The 19132-nt window shown below is 38.5% G+C and overlaps 1 protein-coding gene across 10 annotated transcripts in view; it reads left to right on the top strand.

Annotated features, from left to right (window-relative positions):
• The first annotated feature begins 29 nt into the window (after nt 1-29).
• LOC147147446 (uncharacterized) overlaps nt 30-19132 on the top strand; it is a 29553-nt gene continuing 10450 nt past the window's right edge. Inside the window, exons 1-19 of one of the 10 annotated variants that reach the window (XM_086030575.1) lie at nt 30-141; nt 582-629; nt 725-779; nt 2529-2635; nt 2704-2804; nt 3224-3279; nt 3724-3834; nt 3907-3928; nt 4032-4130; nt 5109-5340; nt 6458-6699; nt 6806-6964; nt 7033-7125; nt 8145-8255; nt 8555-8658; nt 9347-9391; nt 9475-9488; nt 9620-9749; nt 9835-9946. In XM_086030575.1, coding sequence (XP_085886701.1) covers nt 599-629; nt 725-779; nt 2529-2635; nt 2704-2804; nt 3224-3279; nt 3724-3834; nt 3907-3928; nt 4032-4130; nt 5109-5340; nt 6458-6699; nt 6806-6964; nt 7033-7125; nt 8145-8255; nt 8555-8658; nt 9347-9391; nt 9475-9488; nt 9620-9738 — 1701 coding nt within the window. In that variant the 5' untranslated portion in view covers nt 30-141; nt 582-598 and the 3' untranslated portion in view covers nt 9739-9749; nt 9835-9946. Of the gene's footprint in view, nt 142-322; nt 630-724; nt 780-2528; nt 2636-2703; nt 2805-3223; nt 3280-3723; nt 3835-3906; nt 3929-4031; nt 4131-5108; nt 5341-6457; nt 6700-6805; nt 6965-7032; nt 7126-8144; nt 8256-8554; nt 8659-9346; nt 9392-9474; nt 9489-9619; nt 9750-9834; nt 9947-19132 lie in introns of those variants that run through there. The other 9 variants (XM_086030571.1, XM_086030566.1, XM_086030570.1 and 6 more) reach the window with 9 other exon arrangements.

The raw sequence follows: 19132 nt of genomic DNA on the forward strand, positions 1-19132 counted from the left end.
TCTTCCCTTTTTTTTAATATAACTGAAACGTGGGCATAGTTCTTCTGACGACTGTGGGTATGGAATAGCTCTAAGTGAAGTCACTAATAACTCCAAAAGAAGATAACCATCAAATTTTGCTTGGCCGCTATTGTCTTGCAGGTAAAAATAAAACACAAAATAATATGTTCACAGATTTGTGATGCTGTGAAATTTAGGCGGCTAGCAAAAGAAACGCCATTCACGTTAGTCCAGTTTCCGGCACAAGATGTCGGTATAGTTTGTGAATGCCTTGAGACGAGTCACTACTAAACCCAAAAAGATTATTTGAAACGTACCCGGCCGCTACGAGTTGTACTATCGATTATTGACGTTATTGTATTGCGATTAAAAATAACACACACACGTACACAAAATGTTATGTTTGAATAATTATTTTTAGGAACGTTGTCAAAGTTCGTAACCATAAAGATGCCATGTAGTTTCCATGGTAATGGAACGTAAAGTCAAACTTGGCACCAGATGCCGTCGTAGCTTCCAATTTAGCGATACTCGGCACACAAATTTACAAGTTAAGACCTCATATTTTACATGTGTCATAGCATCAGGTCATGACGTGATGGCAAAACATCAAGAGGATACCGCAACTGGTAAGTTGTTGCGTGACGTTAGCTGACTTGGATAATGTTAGCCTAGCAGCAACATTTTTTTAGGAACATTTAATCGTGTTTAACTTGTTTTCCAGCCACTCAGGACGTTTCTGGACTGAGGTTCAACAGTCTGGCGTTGGAAGAGTTGAGGTAGCGAATGTTTTATGTTGTTATTGTCTTGTTTTGGGGGTTTCTCACCTGTTTAGGGATGTACACTTGTTGTGAGGTAATCATTTACTTGTATGATACCATACCAATGTTTCAGAAAAATGCGTGTGTGTGTGTAAGGCCTTGACCTCTTTTTTTTTAATTCGTGCAGTATTGGACCAAATCCTGGCGTTTTCTTATTTTATTACTCTTATTATCATGGATAAAGCATATCAAAAAATCAGTTAGAGGGCTGAATATTGTCAAAAAATGTCAAAACATGTTGAAGTTCAAAATGGCACCATCCACCATTTCAAAATTGTTATTGTCATTATTATATGTGGAAAGGCCAGTTTTTACAAACACACGCAGTAATAGCGCCATCGTCTGGCCCATTGACTCTCATTATAAATCACCATTTTTCATGTTTTTGATGCACTGTACACCTGGTGTGTTATAGTGCATTTCCCACGATTACCCAATGTATCCCTTCAGCGGGCTCTACACCGAAGCCTCAATGTGACCAATGTTTGTTGAAAGTCTTAAAAAACAAAAATCCACCAGGTGGCGCCACAGTACTATTTTATCCTTTTCTTGACCTGAGCTAATTGCAAAGTCCCTTCACTCAACTGGTAGAATGTTTGAATTTTTCCTCCTCTTATTGGTTCAGGGAATGGTCATGTTTGTATACAACTTTTATATAGGGTCAAACGGCTCAGAGGCCATTTTACTGAAAAATATTCCGAAATCACTTAAGTACCACACTTCCATGAGGGCGCCAGGTCTTGTCCCCAATACTGTGAGAGGGATAAAAATGTTGAAATTGCCCTTGTCAAAAAATGTTGCATTCCCAAAAATAATTTATGTTATGATTTATTAACATATTCAAGGCTCTAATGACCTGCTATCAAATATTCCAACTTGGATTCGTTTTTATATATTACATACATCATAGTTTTGTTCATAGCACACTATTGCTTTTATTGTCCATAGAGGACATCCAAACTAAATAAATAAATTAAAACTATATATGTCTCGATAGAGGTCGTGGGTTCGATCCCGGCTCCGGCCTCCCTGTGTGGAGTTTGCATGTTCTCCCCGTGCCTGCGTGGGTTTTCTCCGGGCACTCCGGTTTCCTCCCACATTCCAAAAACATGCATGGTAAGTTGATTGGACACTCTAAATTGCCCCTAGGTGTGATTGTGAGTGCGGATGTTTGTCTCTGTGTGCCCTGCGATTGGCTGGCAACCAGTTCAGGGTGTCCCCCGCCTACTGCCCAAAGACAGCTGGGATAGGCTCCAGCACGCCCTGCGACCCTTGTGAGGAGAAGCGGTACAGATAATGGATGGATGAATGGATGTCTCGATAGGTCTGTTGCCACTGAACATTTTGAGTGGCCGTAAGTAAAAAAAAAAAAAAAAAATCAGAAATGACTTAGTTATCACACTTCCAAGAAGGTGCCAAATCTTGGCTCCAATACTGCGAGAGGGGTAACTGCTCAAATACTGTATGAGGTTTAAGTATTGATCAATCAATATCTGCCAAACGTTTGATTGCTGTAAGGTTCCCCCTTATGTTGAGGTACCATAGTATTGGCATTGTGACTGCACACAAACAGCTGATAATTAATCTTTTTAAAAGCATCATTGTTTTGTAGATGTAATTCCACTGTGGTACCCAATGTTATGGCCCACAATTAACAATTTCATATCCATACTGAGTACATTCAACAACGTTTCATGTCTGAACCAGTGAGGAGCTGGAGAGGTGCACCGAGGAAACCCAGAGGCTGCAGGAGGAGGTGGAACATGCCACCAAAGCCGCCTTGGAGAAGTTTGGCTGCGCATCCAAACCGATTTGTACGGCTTGAATGAATGGAATGAAACACAGCCCATCTTTGATTTTGTAAACCTGCTTTCTTGTTTAGCAGATCCGACTTTGGACAGTTCATCCCACCAGCAATGTCAGAGGGACGTCACCGCCAGAAAGAAGGGCCACGAAACTGAGGATGTCGTGAATGTTAGTGAGGTCTGCATTGAGAGAATTGTTGCTACTTCTTTTATCGGCAGATAGTAGCATCATTATTTCTCAACGGATTCAGAGTCAAACAGAGAACAAAATAAGTCTGTCATTTAGTGCACTCTTACCTTTCTCGGGTTCAAGTCCAAAACATTGCAATGAAAATAAGTTAAAAATCATAGACAGTGTGGCATAAAATAGCTTCAACAATTTCAAACTCAATCAAATGACATTTTGTCTCATGCTTTCTGGACAAGTGGCCTAAAACCTTTCTCAGCTCCAACATAATATTGGAATAATAATTAAAGTGAAAAGGCAAAATCATGAACAGGACAACACTTGGCCCGTAAACGTTCCCCAAAACATTTGGTCCAATTCTACATTATGCAAATTGGGACTTCAGAGGTTCAAATTGTTCTGTGTTTCAGCAGCCAGTGGAACAGGTAATAAGGCGTAGAGACCCGAGAGCTGGACAGAATGACAGGTAATTGTCAACTTATAATATTTCCATGCAGTGGATGTAGAGGTTCATACACACCTTATATTCAAATGCAAGGTTTTTGTGATAACCTAAAAAAAAAAAAAATCACCATTAATATAACCTCTAAACTGTACAACCCATTGAAAAAATATTTTAATAGAGATGGCAAGTTAAAATAATCAATGGAGATAATGTGATTGAAGTGTTCACAGCCCTCTAATCACTTGAGGTATGGCTTTGTATACAATTAACCAATCACAATGTAAATCCATGTTAAATGAAAGTCGGCACACTTTTTTTCTTTTCTTTCTTTTCCTGACATTTAACAATTGACCTTTCAACTGGGTTGTACAGGTTATATTGATGGTGGAAAATGTTTTGAAATATACATTATATGTCTTATTTTATTTTTCTACACCTCTAAAAATTATTCTCCTGTCCTCTGAGAATGGAAGAGCTGATTACGAGTGTTGGCCAGGAGGTGGAGACGTTGAATCACGAACTGAGCTCATCCAAAGACAGCGGGCTCCGGATCAGCACCAGGCTGGAACCTCTAAGGTAAATGTGAAGGTTCATAACCCCCCAGCCCACTCCCCGCTCAGCATTTTAAAGTTAAAAATGCATTTTCAGGGCATCCTTGCTGCAGCAGCTGGTGAGTGAACTGCAGTCAACCCGGTCAGGCCGTAAAGATAAGTTGTTGTGATGGAGACGATTCCATGTGGTGAGCCCCACTGTGCTTGCTCCTCTTCCTCCAGAAGACCGGTGACCTGACGCAGCGTAGGCCCCAGGAGGAGTCACAGACCACGGGAGGGGAACAGGAACAATCTCAGGAGAGCGACCAAGAAGCCAAACGGGTAATCTGAATAATTTAGGGGGCGTGCGGTACACCTGCGTAATCAAATACTTTTTGAGAGGTATTCAAAGGATATAATTTCTAAATACTTAATATATTATTATTAAATACTATACATTCATTTATGCATCCATCCATTTTGGTCAGCAGCCAATCACAGGGCACCTTTAGACAAAGAACCATTCACAACTATGGACAATTTAGTCTTCAGTCAGTGTAACGTTACCCCACACAAGAACAGTGAGAACATGCAAAGTCCGCACAGGATTCAAATCCCGACCTCACATCTGTGAGGCGGACGTGCTCACCACACACCTGCCGATGTGAATTTAAAAAATATGTCATTAAATATAAATAATTACTGCAAATGTAAATAATTAAACGATTTTGTGCCATGTTTGTCCTCAAAGATCAAATACTGAAGTATGTAACACTTATTTTTTAAATCAAATTTGACGAATGACACATTTTTAATTAATGTTTCATTCTTAAGTGTTATTTACAATTTTTTTTAAAAAACATTAATTGACAAAACATTTTCCCCAAACTTTTTAACTTCGCAATTTAAATAGAAGTAAATGTTTTGTTAAGATATTTTCCCCAAATGTTTGGTCAGATCACTAAGTCTACCATTTTGATTTGAAAGTAACTTTTGGGGGAAGTTTTTTGAATCAAATAAAAAGACATTTAATTTCACAAATATTTTTCCCCCGAAATATCAGAATCATCCAATAAAAGTACAATATAATTTTATTTTTATTTTTCAAATGTATATTTTTTAAATAAAAAAAATCCCTCAACATTTGGTTGAATTTCAAATGATATTTTAATTTGACCTAACTTTTTAATACAGTGGCCCCCTGCTATTTGTGGGGGGTCGAGACTGTGCCGGCCCGCAAATAGCGAAAATCCGCTTATAATTGATGTCCATTGAAATGCATTGCAAAATCTAACCCCCTAAAAAAATCTCAATAAACAGCAACTGGAAGAAGCTCAGAGACAGTATGGGACCCTTCTTGCCGAAAAAGAGACCCTGAGGCTTGAACTGCAGGACAGAGACAAGCTGGTGGAGATGCTTCGATGTCAGCTGGAGACGAGCAACCAGACCATCCACTGCCTTCATCGGGAGAACGCCCTCCTCGGCACGCAGGTGAAGCGGCTCCAGGTTGGGCGTGTGGAGACCCTGGAGAAGCAGCAGCTCGCCGTCACTGGTAGGTTTATTCACCACAGCCACTGAATGCAGTGAGTTTTTTCAAATGTCTTTTTCATAGCTTGCATCCAAATCGCTCAGTCTCTAACATGCCTGCTCGCCCATCAATTCTGAAATTACACAATCAAATAAATCTTTTGAGCGCTGACCATTTCCCAAAATGGGTCGACGGAGTGATCTGTTTTGAATTTTGATGGGTTATGATGTTGCAGTGTGACTAATTAGCATCATAACCGCCCCCACACTGACACTGAGTTTCTCCGTCCATGACTTTGCAAGTGGCCTGGGTGAAGACCTGATGATGAGGATAAAATCATTTGAAAGTATATAATTTATCTACCATAATTAAATAATTGGTTACTGTAAATAATAAACTAGCGCTGCAACTAACTCAATCTGACGATTAATCGTTGAATCAGCTGAATTTAAAAAAAAAATCTTTTTATTTCCATCCCTTCATTCAAGAACTGGACATTAATGTCAAATTGACAGTGCAAAAAAGTTATAAACATAAACTGATTGATTCAGTTTCTGGTTTGGTCCGTAACGGTTGTCCGAAAATGTCCAAAAATGTTGATCATTGCTTTCCAAAGTTAAAGCAAATGCTTGCAAATGTCTTATTTGGGAGGCTGAATTTTTAAGAATTTGGACAATTATACAAGGTCTCAAAATTATTAATCGATTCTCAAAATAGATATAGATTACCGTAATTTGAGATTCAATTAGTTGTTGATTAATTGAACAATCATTGCACCGCTATAAAAATCAAATATTAGTTTCGGTGATTGTACTAGTTGTTCTCTTATTTCAAGAGATTTTGGATGATTGTTTGGATGATTTAAAAAAACTGCATGCTTTGTGCATCCTGTAGCCACATGTCCCAATACCTTTGTCCACAGACCGCAGCTTCTACATCTACTACCAGTCTTCCCTGTAAATGTGTTTCTCAGAAAATGTCTCTTGTTAAAATTAATGTTTCCTGGCTGTGTTGAACAAACAAAGAATTGTATTTATCTTATCGACCAAGCCCCTTTTTTACGTGTGTTTGAAACTCCCTGCAGTTGTGATTTATGCATGGTTTTTTTTTTTCGTTGTTTTTTTTGCTGGCACCTTTTCAGAGAAGCACAGAAAGTTGCAGCCGCTCCACAGCTGCGCCTGCGATGAGCAATGCGGCGTCGTGCTGAGACTCCGGGGCCGACTGAAGAGCACCCAGACGGATCTGGACCGGGTCAGGGGCGCCCTGAGGAAACTGGGAGGGGGCCGGGCAAATGCTCTTCAGGCCCAAGTCCAACATCTGGAAGAGACGCTGGAGAAAGTGAATCAAGTGAATGGAGGACACCCAAAAGCAAAGGACAGAAGAGTACGACTGTCATTCAACATCACTCAACTGTAGAGAGGGCCTGCCGTTTATTTGAGAGGAGTCTTAACAAACCCACGTATAATCTCCTCATTGGCTCTATTATTAGGAGCGGCCCTATCAAAATGCGGAAAGCCAGCGACGGGCACAGGAGTTGGCCTTCGTCAGAGAGGAGAAGAGGCAGCTAGCCCGCGAACTGGACGCTGTCCGCGCTAAAGACAAACATTTGAGAGAGAAGATCAGCGAGCTTGAGGCCATCCTTCACAAGGTGGCGCTCCACTATGCACGCTTTCAGCTTCTAATGGCTTCTTTTCATGACACTTTCTTTATTTATAGATGACCAAGGGCTTTGCCAACTGTCAGGAGTTCATCCAGCTGAAGGAGCAGGAATTCTTCCGTCTCAAACTCAAACACATCCTAGACTTGAAGGTAGCAATCCATTTGATGTGCACTGGCTAATGGGTGGATGGATGGTCATTAGCAATTGATAACTCGCACAATAGCGCCCTCTGGAGCCTTTGACAAAAACATCAGCCACTGACACCAGTTTTACTGATGGACACTACATTGAGTGTACATCAAGGTTAATTATAGTTAATGGAAACTGACGAAAAAACTATAACTAAAATAAAAAATTTAAAAAAAGTTTAGTGAACGAAATAAAAGTAAAAGTAAAATCCTTTTTAAAAAATGAAAACTAACTCCACCTTAGGTTTATAAAACTATAATTATAGCTATAATTATCAGTATAGCGAAAATGTCCTTTTGTTTTCATCAACCGTCAATTTCATTTTAAATGTTTTTTGTATTTTATAGAAGCAGAAAAGTCAAACAGCCTTTTGAGAATTGTACTTTATTGCTAATAATACTTTGTGACCTTTTTTTTAATTACTATTATCTTGCACTCGACTGTATACTAGACATTGGGGCTTCAACATGCCCTAAAACTCACAAAAAGTGTAAATTTCCATATTTTGAGGGTACCCGACATGACACCCCCACCCCAAAAAATGCCCAAAATCGAACAGGAAGTCGGCCATTTTGATTCAAAGCAACCATTTAGTAAATTCCAGGGCTTACTTATACTTTTATACTTTGACACTCTTTTGACTTCTCTCAAAAGAGCTCTTGATATCATGTGTTTTGAATTAGTGTCCATAAATGTCCTATTTGAACGAGCCTGATATTTATAATCATCATATAATTGGAGTCATAAAATTCCTTAAGACGCATTGAAGTCAATCTACAGACCAGCCGCAAGTTCACAGGGAGAACAACCCCACCCCACTTTGATACACTGAGGTGCTTTCTGCTTGTATATCACATAATAGTGAGGCCTCGCCCTTGTAGGGGTACTGTAAAATAAACACTATATATAAATAAACCCTCTCCCATTTCTCTCCGCTGGACATTGTGAGGAACGCAGTGTGCATTTTTTCCCCCTGTAGGAATTCCAAGGTGAAAATGTAACTCCACCTGGCCTGGACTCCCTGCTCCCATCTGCTGCACTCGCTGATCCTCGTCCGTCCACGCAGGACGCCCACAATGCCCGGATTAAGGTAAGGCTCGGCATTTCTCGTGTCTACGGTTTATCTTGGCATGACAAAGCACATCTGCTCGATAGAATGAATAGTGTACAGTAATTTACAATCGCGTTCCTTCATCATCAGACAGGCTAATGACGCTAGCGTCGACGTTGCGGTATTTATAAACATTTAAACAATTTATATTTGAACAAAAAAAGCACAGAGAATAAGATACTATCTATCTATCTATCTATCTTTCTATCTATCTATCTATCCATCTAATAATCTATTGTACGTGAAGTAACCTGAGCAATATGACATCTCTCTCCAAGCAGGAGAGCCACGCCCGGCTCTCACAGAACTTTAGAGGACCACACACCGACAACGCCGCCCTCAGGAGGAGGTCCGCATCGGCGAGATCGCACAGACCAGCATTGTACGTCCCCCTCCCTCCATAGGCTAGGAGGATTAGCTTTGTTCCCAGGCTAGCCGGGGTCAAAAAAAAAAAAAAAAAAACATGATGGGACAAAGTAGAAGAAAGAGGAAGTCATTGTATGAAAGTGGGTGGATGGGAATGTCAGCATGCGATTTCGAGTGCTGAGCAAAATGCCAAAAGTCTAACGTGATACACAACCTAAAAAAAAATCCTCATAGGACAAACTGTCCCCGAAGTAGAGTCCATTTTTACTGGGACGGGATTTCAGCGCAATTAGCAGATACGCTCACAGCATAGAGAAGCGACAACCGTGTGATTATTCACAATTTTAAAGCATCGTTTTATGTACTTGACGATTTTTTTTTTCTGTGGCTTGACAAATTTAAAATACAATATTTCTTTTCACTTTTTTGGTTACTTCAACATTCTTAGCAGTCAAGTGTAACAACAAAGTTAACTATGGTCAATATTAAAATATAAGTCACGCCCAGACACTCACATGTAGGTGAACCAACCCCACCGCCTAATACTAATCACTAGGTCACACCCCCTGAAAACACACATCCAACACAAATATTACAGTGCATACAGTAGTTTAACTGTATAAAATGAGTTTATTTCTTTGCATTTTCTTTAATTAGAATAATTTCTTTTGTTTTTTACAATACATGGCTATTTTCCCCAACAGCGGTGAGCAGTCCAAAGCAGCCCGCTGGCGAACAGCATGCGGCAGGTAAATGCTCACAACCTTTTTGACTAGGCCGCGGCGAACCAAACCACTAACGTCATTGTATTTTTTTTTTTTCTATCAAACAGTGAGATGACAGAGAGTAAGCGGTCTCCTTGTTTCTCTAACTTAGCGCTGCCTTCTTAATAGCAAATCTCAGTACAGTACAACAAATCATTGTAATTTTACACTAAACCGTTGACAGTTTTTACACACACCTTCTGGATACTCCAGGTCACATGCGGTCATGTTCGATGACCGCGACGCAGCACACTTTCTACCCGTGGCGGCGGGCATCGGGTTGCAGGTCACCTGTGTACGCTCTTCTCACCTCTGACCCAGGACACATCTGACAGACACCACAGTAAGTGGTTAAAATGTACTCAATTGATGGAAATAGGTTGAGGACAGTTCTCGACAGCAAACTGTCTTGGTATTATGTCTTGCAGAAATCTACATTCCCAAACAAGATGATAATCAAAGTCTCACGTTGAAGCGAAAGCAATACGTGTATATTTTTGCAAGTCATAATTTCAATAAAATGTATTTTCATGCGAGTGATATGGTGGATTTATTATTTTCTGTGTGTGTTGTAATTTATACACAATTACATGTAGGTGACAGAAGCATATGATGAACATGTAAAAGAAAAAAGTATGATAAAAAAATTTACAATATATATTAAATTAATTTTACTGCACAGTGGACAGACACCACAGTAAGTGATCAAAGTAGTTGATACACAGAAATAGGTGGAAGAAAGACAGGGATATGAAATGGCGGGGGGTTAAATAATATTTTTTTTACACATATCAAAATTGAAAAGGGAACAAAACACCTCAAAATATCATTATGGAAAAAAACTAATAATTTGGTTTGGCTTATTTAGGAGAAGTGATACACTAATACGGGCCCGGTGGTCGACTGGTTAGCACGTCCGCTTCACAGTTCAGAGATCGTAGGTTCGATCGATATATATATATATATATATATATATATATATATATATATATATATATATATATATATGTATATATATATATATATATATATGTATATGTATATATATATATATATATATATATATATATATATATGTATATATATATGTATATATATATATATATATGTATATATATATATATATATGTATATATATATATATATATATATATATATATATATATGTATATATATATGTATATATATATATATATATGTATATATATATGTATATATATATATATATATATATATATATATGTATATATATATATGTATATATATATATATATATATATATATATATATGTATGTATATATATATATATATATATGTATATATATATATATGTATATATATATGTATATATATATATATATATGTATATATATATATACATATATATATATATATATATATACATACACATATAAATAAAATTAAAATTTAACAATTGACATCTTGGCCACAGTGTGATACAAGTCATACAGACACAAAGAAGAGTTTCACAACTACTTTAAGTGACTTGGTAAACTGCAGTAATATTAGTCGTTTTTGCAGAGAATAAAGAATATATGCCTGTGAGTAGGGGTGGGCGATATAGCAAAATAACACGATTTTTTTTAAACTAAAATCATGATCACGATTTCACGTTTCTGACCATTTTCCTCATGTTAAACCTATATAAAACATATTTAAAATGTTTATAAAACTCTAAAAGAAAAAAATGACATTTTAAGCCAGCTAAGCTTCCTGAACAGGTTTTAATTTGAATAATGACAATTTTTATCAAAATGTGCAGTGAATCTAAACATAAAAGGTAACATCACGTAAACAAAAACACAGCTCGTAACGCAGGTCTAGTACTTTGAAGAGTCTTTCAAAGCCCTCATTTTCCACTGTTTTAATGGGAATCATGTCTTCAGCAAGGTAATGCGTCACTGCCTCAGTTACTTCTTTACACTGCTTGCTTGTTTTTTCATATGGAGTGCTCTTGTTAAGTGACTGTGTTACTGTGGGTTGCGTTAGCTTGGAGCTAGCGGATGCCTCTGTCTACCATGTGTCTGATCTCCGTTTGCTTTTGCTGTCAGTGCTGGCGTCCGAACCGAGTCTCTGCAAACTTTGCAAATAACTGGTTTGCGCTTTCTCCTCCGAGGAAAAGCCAAACCAAATCGACACTGTGGATGTGGAGTTTCTTTTCGGGACCAACTCTGCTTCGTGGTGACTTTCCGCTATAGCTTCCCGTAGGGGTGGGCGATCTGGCAAAAATATCATATCACGATTTTTAAAAAATAAAATCACGATCACGATTTTTATCATGAGACTTTTTTAACATCGTTTTTTTAAGACTAATTTGCACATTTCTGACCATTTTCCTCATGGTAACATATAAAACATTCAAATGTGTATAAAACTCTAAAAAAAAATGACATTTTAAGTCAGCTAAGCTTTCTGAACAGGTTTTAATTTGAATAGTGACAATTTTTATCAAAATGTGCAGTGAATGTCTTTTCGAGCATTTATATATTTTTTTCCCCAAAAATCATGTTCTTGCACTGTACATTCTTTTAGTGATTTTAGTCAACTACTTTTTAAATATCTTAAATCTTTTGCCTTTAAATGTTTTTTAACTATGTGAAGCACATTGAATTCCCTCGATCAAATGTGCTATATAAATAAAGCTGCATTGCCTTGCCCTCGCCTCATTTGGTATTTGCGTGTTTAATTGTTTGTCCCAGGCAATAAACGCCTGACATTGGCTGTCCTTGTCCACATGCGAGGACATGACAGTACCTTAATTGGTAAAAAAAAAATGAATTTCACTGGAGCAGCAGACCATTTGAAGCTCACTCTTAACTCATATTTTGGCATGCAATAATACAAAGCAAAAAAATAAATAAAATCGACTAAGCAACCTCCATGATATAGAATTTTGTTTACATTGAAAATTTTGTTGGCGTTTGTTGGCAGAACTTTTTTTGTGAAAGGGTTAGACATATTCAGGTGCAGGTCAGGGAAACGGCCTTCCTTTTTGGGTGAAATTAGCCAGATTTACACATAGCTTTGCATTCCTTTTGAAAGAATGAATAAAACAGAATGACAGAACAGAATGAAAATCAGCTCAATTAAAACTCAATCTGAACAAACAGGCTGATTCCGTATGGAATTTCAATCGCGTTCACATGGGTGGTATATTCCTTTTGCTAATCCAAACAGAAGTCATGGATACGCTTTAACCGGAATAGCCAAACTGCGTCCGGTCTGTGCATGCTCTGCCTTGACGTAAATGTGTAGCGACGTCGTCATTTGTGTACTTGAAAATGGCGTCTTCCAACCAGGGCAAGCTCTGCGAAACTTTTTAAACGCCGCCATTATGGTTTTCATTGACATTATGGTGTCGTAGCTGTTTGTTGGCGATAGGACTTTCGTGACGTTTTGTGGAAGGATGCTACACCGGCCAAGGTACACCCAGTTAAATTTAAGTGCGGATCCATGAAACTGTTTTTTTCCATTTTGTTTGACATTATGATTTTGGTTGACATTATGTTCTCGTAGCTGGTTGTCAGTGATTAAGCCGGACTTGAGTGACGGTTTGTGGAAGGAAGTGGTCAAGGTGGAACCTTTTAAATTTAGTTGCGGATCGAGGAAATTGTTTTTTCATTTTAGTTCTTCTTTTCATTGATATTGTCATCGCTGTTTGTTCGCAGGACTTCACTGATGTGAAGGATGCGACACGGGCCAAAGTACAACCGGTTAAATTTAGGTGCAGAGCCAGGAAAAGATTTTTTTTCTTTTTTTTTTCTTGACATTATGTTCTCATTTCTGTTTGTTGGCCATTCAGCAAGACTTTACTGATGTTTTGTGGAAGGATGCACCGCATGCTTGAAGTACTCGTGGTTCAATTTATGTGCGGCTCAAGGAAATTACTTTTCATTTTGGTTGACATTATGTGATAACAGAGATGCCAACCGTCCTGATTTCGCGAAATGCCTGGAAGATGGAAATCAGGAAGACTCCCGACGGACGTCTAGTGTATCCTTCAGTTTCCAAAATAACAATGCGCCGTTTGTGATCTGTCATTTTTTTTTCTCACCGCACAACAATCCTATTTACAGTCCCTGTAAAAGCTGACATTTTCCCACCTTTTTATATGCTGGTGCTGTTTGTACAGAAAGCAATGTGGAAAACGGTGGAAAACGGAGAACACAGTGGACGCAGCAATTTTCCACCCTCTGAGCTGTAACAGAGGCGGTCGGTGTGTGTGCAAGCAAATGCCGGACAGAAGTATCACGTTAGACACTCACTTACTTTCTCACTTGTAGTGAGAATATCTCGCCCTTGCCGGGTTCGAAAAAACTAAATTTTAAATTTAAAACGTTAAAAATGCAAAAAAAAAAAAATAATAATAATAAATATTTTTTGAAACCTACTTTTTCTGCACGGTTCTGTTAGAACACTCAAATAATTGCGCTGTCACGCCTTTACTGGGTTCTGTGTTAAAGGCACAAGCAGACAAGGAGCGGATATTCTGCTGAGGATACTTAGCGGAATCTAGCTAAAAATCATGCGTGTCTGAACTTAGGCTGTGACTAGGGATGGGCGATCTGGCAAAAATATATCACAATTTTTTGAAAATAAAATCACTTTTTTTATATCGTTTTTTTTAAAGACTAATTTGCACATTTCTGACCATTTTCCTCATGTTAAACAAAACATTTAAAATGTGTATAAAACTCTATAAAAGAAAAAAAAAGACATTTTAAGTCAGCTAAGCTTTCTGAACAGGTTTTAATTTGAATAATGACATTTTTTATCAAAATGTGCAGTGAATGTAAACATAAAAGGTAACAACGTAAACATAAAAACACAGCGCGTAACGCAGGTCTAATACTTTGAAGAGTCTTTTGAAGCCCTCGTTTTTCACTGTTTTAATGGGAATCATGTCTTCAGCAAGGTAATGCGTCACTGCCTCAGTTACTTCTTTACACTGCTTGCTTGTTTTTTTCATATGGAGTGCTCTTGTTAAATGACGGCGTTACTGTGGGTTGCGTTAGCTTGGAGCTAGCGGCTACCTCTGTCTACCATGTGTCTGATCTCCGTTTGCTTTGGCTGTCTGCGCTGACGCCCGAACCGAGTCTCTGCAAACTTTGCAAATAAGTGGTTTGCGATTTCTCCGCCGAGAAAAAGCCAAACAAAATCGACACTGTGGATGTGGAGTTTCTTTTCGGGACCAACTCTGCTTCGTGGTGACTTTCCGCTATAGCTCCCCGCTATACAAACAAACAGGGAGGCGGGGAGTGTCACGTACGGTGCACTGTGCGTGCTGTGATTGGTTGGTCGGGTATACGCGTCAGCGACTGTGCGCCGCCATGGAGCTAAACTGTTTACAATGTGCCATGTAGACGATCAAAGGATCTTTCGGCTTTATGAGTTCATGAACACGTTAAACCGCTTAACGATCTAATATCGTCATATCGCCCACCCCTACCTGTGAGTGTTTAGTTATATTGTTTGTGTTCAAATATATCCATTGCAAAAGCTTTATAACATCACCCCATTGATGCAAATTGTTCGTCTATGGTCTTTCCTATTAGGTGTCAACATTAACTCATTCACTGCCAGACATTTTCAGACCCACTTTTCCCCGAACGTTTTGGGGAAAAAAATTGAAAAATATATAAATAAGTTACTGAAATTGAATGGCTGGACTGTGAAAAGACAAATAAATTTGTCAATGGCAGTGAATGAGTTACGCTAGGGGTCTTTAAGGCGAATGTAATTCACTTTGTTTCGTTTAGTTTAACAGTAGTAGTCACGTAAAGGCATCTCTGTATGATTCACAATAAATATGATTATGCAATCAAACCCAAACATTTGGGGTGTAAATTCAAAGGCAAAACAATTTTTAAAAAGCTATGAATAAAGAAAGCTTCTCTGTTCTGAAATATCGAACTTTTTTTGCAATACAAATTGAAAAGCTAAGATTAGTAATGGCAAAGCAACAAATGTCATGCCATGACGTCCTCCAATGGAGTTGATCTGATGTCATCCCGTATGCTGCTTGCGGCCACTGCGAGCGCATACCCGGGAATCGCTGCGATATGCTGTGATGCACCAACACTTACAATGCCTAACCAGGCACACGTTTTTCTTTGGGCAGATGTTTCTTGTTTTTGATCCCATCCACATCGTCCTTCCTCTGCTCTTGTACGGTCCTCTCTTCTTCGAGGCAGTTGTTTGTACGCGTCTGGCTCTTACACCACACCAAGCGCCTCGTCGTGGAACCAAAACAAAACCATGTTCCCTATTCGAGGATATAAACAAGTTTATTTAGCTGTGAGTCAGTGCTGTGATCACAGTTCAGTTTCCTCCACTTTGCAAACATTACAACCAAAGTGAGCGATAACAAAGTGGAGCGGATATACAGTCATGGAGAACAGTCACGCCGAAATAGTCCATTCCAGGGTTGAACTGCATCCATCATAGCGTATTACAGCAATGTCTGGACACAGACTTTTCACCCAAAATTTGTGGAAAAAACAACAACTAACAAAACAATGAAAAACTCACAATTGGCAATGACCACATGCTGAATAACGCGTACCTCAGTGTTTAATAAACAGTTGACTTTCTCTGAAGTATCTCTGTCGCGCTGACAAAACCTAGGGTGGCGACGCCATGCGTGGACGAGAGGCGATCCGGTTAGCTCATGAGCTAGCAGGTGGCTAGTGCCTCTCATCGTAGCATAATCTGGCAAATGCCTCATTTTACACATTTGGCGATTTTTGTTTTGATTTTTGTTATCATTCAAATTCGGCAGGATTGTTAGCAACACTATTCTCTGTGGTGTGTCAAATTTGCAAGATGTATTCTCACTTTACAGGGACTTTAATTTGGGGCTGGAACAGGTTAATGGCATTTCAATTTATATCAACGTGGAAAGATGAGTTGAACTAAGAATGTTTTACATTGCAATTGTGGTCACGTCACAAATCAAACTTGTAGGTCAATTAGAGGTGAAACAATTGATTGATTAATGGACAACTAATTGATTATCAAATTACTGAACTATATTGAGAATCGATTTATTGTTTGAAGTCCTTGTTTAACTTAAATATTGTCCAAATTCTCGCATTTTTAGCCTCTCAACAGGAAATATTCTCATATTTAATTCTCCATGAAAGTACACTGATTACCGGTACAGTATATGTATGTTTAATCAAAATAAGACACGTGCAAATATACTTTTACTTTTAAAACCGTTTTTGACTTTTTTTCTGACATGGATGAAACCAGTAACCGAATCATAATGAATTCATGTTTGTGTGTTTCACGCACTGTCAATTTGAAATAATGTCCTGTTTTTGAATATAGGGATGGAAATTAACAAATGGTGATTTTTATCCGGTTCATTGACTAATCCCTACAAAAAATAAACAGATTAATCGATTAACAAAATAATTGTTAATTGCAGCCCTATAGTCAAAGCACCACTATATTTCTGAACCAATGTGTTTGGTTTGGGAAAAGTAGTAGCACACTTGTCCTTCATGAGACTCACAATTTGTCTTTCGACGGAGTTGGAATTCGTCACTAAATGACGACACTATGACGTGACGACGCTGTTACGTTCCCTTACAACGTCACCATGGCTCACTCGTCACTTGTCCTTCAAACCCCACCTCGTACGTGACACTGATATTTGATTGATTTCTTATCGAAATACAAGCAGGTAACATGTTGATTATAAGGCCCCGCGCGATTCACAAGGCCGTCTCTCACCCGGCACATCGGCCGCCAACAACCAATGATAAGACACAAAAGCAGAAAGGAAAGAGCAAATGTTTAAACTGCGGGAGAGAGCGTTAGCGCCTCTGAGTGTGTTTGCCTGTGTGTTAATGTGTGTGCTGTACTGGCAGTTTAAGAAAACGCTGGAGGGAATCGCATGAACGTGACATGGTTTTGTGTAAAGGGTCACGGCAGGCTTTAGCATGTCTGAACAGGAAGTTCATTGCCGTTTCATCCTTGTTCAGGATGTTGCTGGCTTGTCATTGTTTTGTCTGCTGTATAGACCGCTTTTATCATCCATGTTTGTCCAGTTGGGACGTTTATACAGATTAGTCGGTAATTAAAACAAACATTCAGGTATTTGTATTGTAAAATTAAACGTATACAGTATATTCATATTGTGTATGTGCTAACAATACACATGTGCCTTAATTAATTTGTGTGTGTAAAAAAAAAAAAAAAAATTTAAAAAGGGCTGTCACTTGTATAGCGCTTTTCTACCTTTGTTACTCAAAGCGCTTCACACTGTACCTCATCTACCTACTGATGACGCAGCATCAGGAGCAACTGGGGTTCAGTATCTTGCTCAAGGATACTTCAACATGGTCACAATGCCTGGGGATCGAACCCACAACCTCCGGGTTGGGAAACGATCACTCTACCACTGGGCTATGCCGCCCCCAATTTAATGTGTGTGTGTGTGTGTGGCTTTATTTATTTTGGTTGTGCAGTGGACCCTCCATATCTATTTTCCACATCGCTTGACCTTACTTGGGTCATGGCTGGTGGGTGAGCCTATCCTGACTAACTTTTTTTGAAATACAATACAATAAAATCTTTATTTATATAGGTGCTTTCACAAAAGACATTTTGTTATTAAATTGCAAATTCATTGAATTTATTTAAAAATAATTAGCTAATTTAACAAAAGCTCAATTAATAAATTCAGTATTTACATTTTTATTCACATGAAGTGAATCCCCAATTATTCACAGTTCGGCATTCCCGAATCCACGTATTCGCTTATTTTGAGGGGGAAACTAGAGTATATTCACCGTAACTTGCGGAAAAACACACTCACCATATTTTCCTCCTAATTTCATTTTTTTTTTTTTTTCTCAAACATTTCCCCATTATTTGTGGAGAACCCCACATTTTCCCGTTTTCGTTAAAAACTTTTGGGTAACTCCCACTATTTGCGGATTTTTACTATTCGCAGTCGGGCTCGGTCCTTCGCCCCCCCCAAAGATAATATGGAATATAAGTTACTTTGTACATATTCATTTTATTTGTCTTGAAATTGTTGTGTTTTGGTGGGTTGGTGGAAAGGATTAATGGCATTTATTTCATTGATTTGATTTGAATCAGTTATCTTAATGAGAATTGATTTGATATTAATGAATTAAATCTGTAACTCATGATACCACTCTAGTTGTAGTAGGGGCAAATAAAGTGATGAAAGTGTGCTTTAAACATTGGCCCAACAAGGAGACTCACTGGTCCTGTTAACGCTAACATAAAAGTGCCGCTTGGAGAGAAAGTTTGTGTTCTTTACGACTTCAGTAACTCTATTAAATGTTCTCCCGTGTGTACTTTGGGGTCAGATCGGTACAAATACAGTAAGTAAATGGCGGTAACGGGTCGAGTGCGACAGCTGCAGAAGCTATAATTGGACCCGAGCATGTCCCGCATACACGGATCAACCGTATTTGTTTAATGGGATCCATTTGATGTTACCACGGCTACCAAATCATGTAAGCCACTTTCTTTGTGGATGCTTACTAAATTCTTGCAAAAATTTGCAAATTAGTTCAAATGCATTAAATCATTATTTAATATTTTAAAAAATACATACGAATATGGGCGGCACGGTGGTCGACTGGTTAGCACGTCCGCCTCACAGTTCAGAGGTCGTGGGTTCGATCCCGGCTCCGGCCTCCCTGTGTGGAGTTTGC

This window comes from Filicampus tigris, chromosome 5 (genome assembly GCF_054856515.1).
Source record: "Filicampus tigris isolate MCC_2025a chromosome 5, RoL_Ftig_1.0, whole genome shotgun sequence".
In the NCBI taxonomy this organism is placed as follows: domain Eukaryota; kingdom Metazoa; phylum Chordata; class Actinopteri; order Syngnathiformes; family Syngnathidae; genus Filicampus; species Filicampus tigris.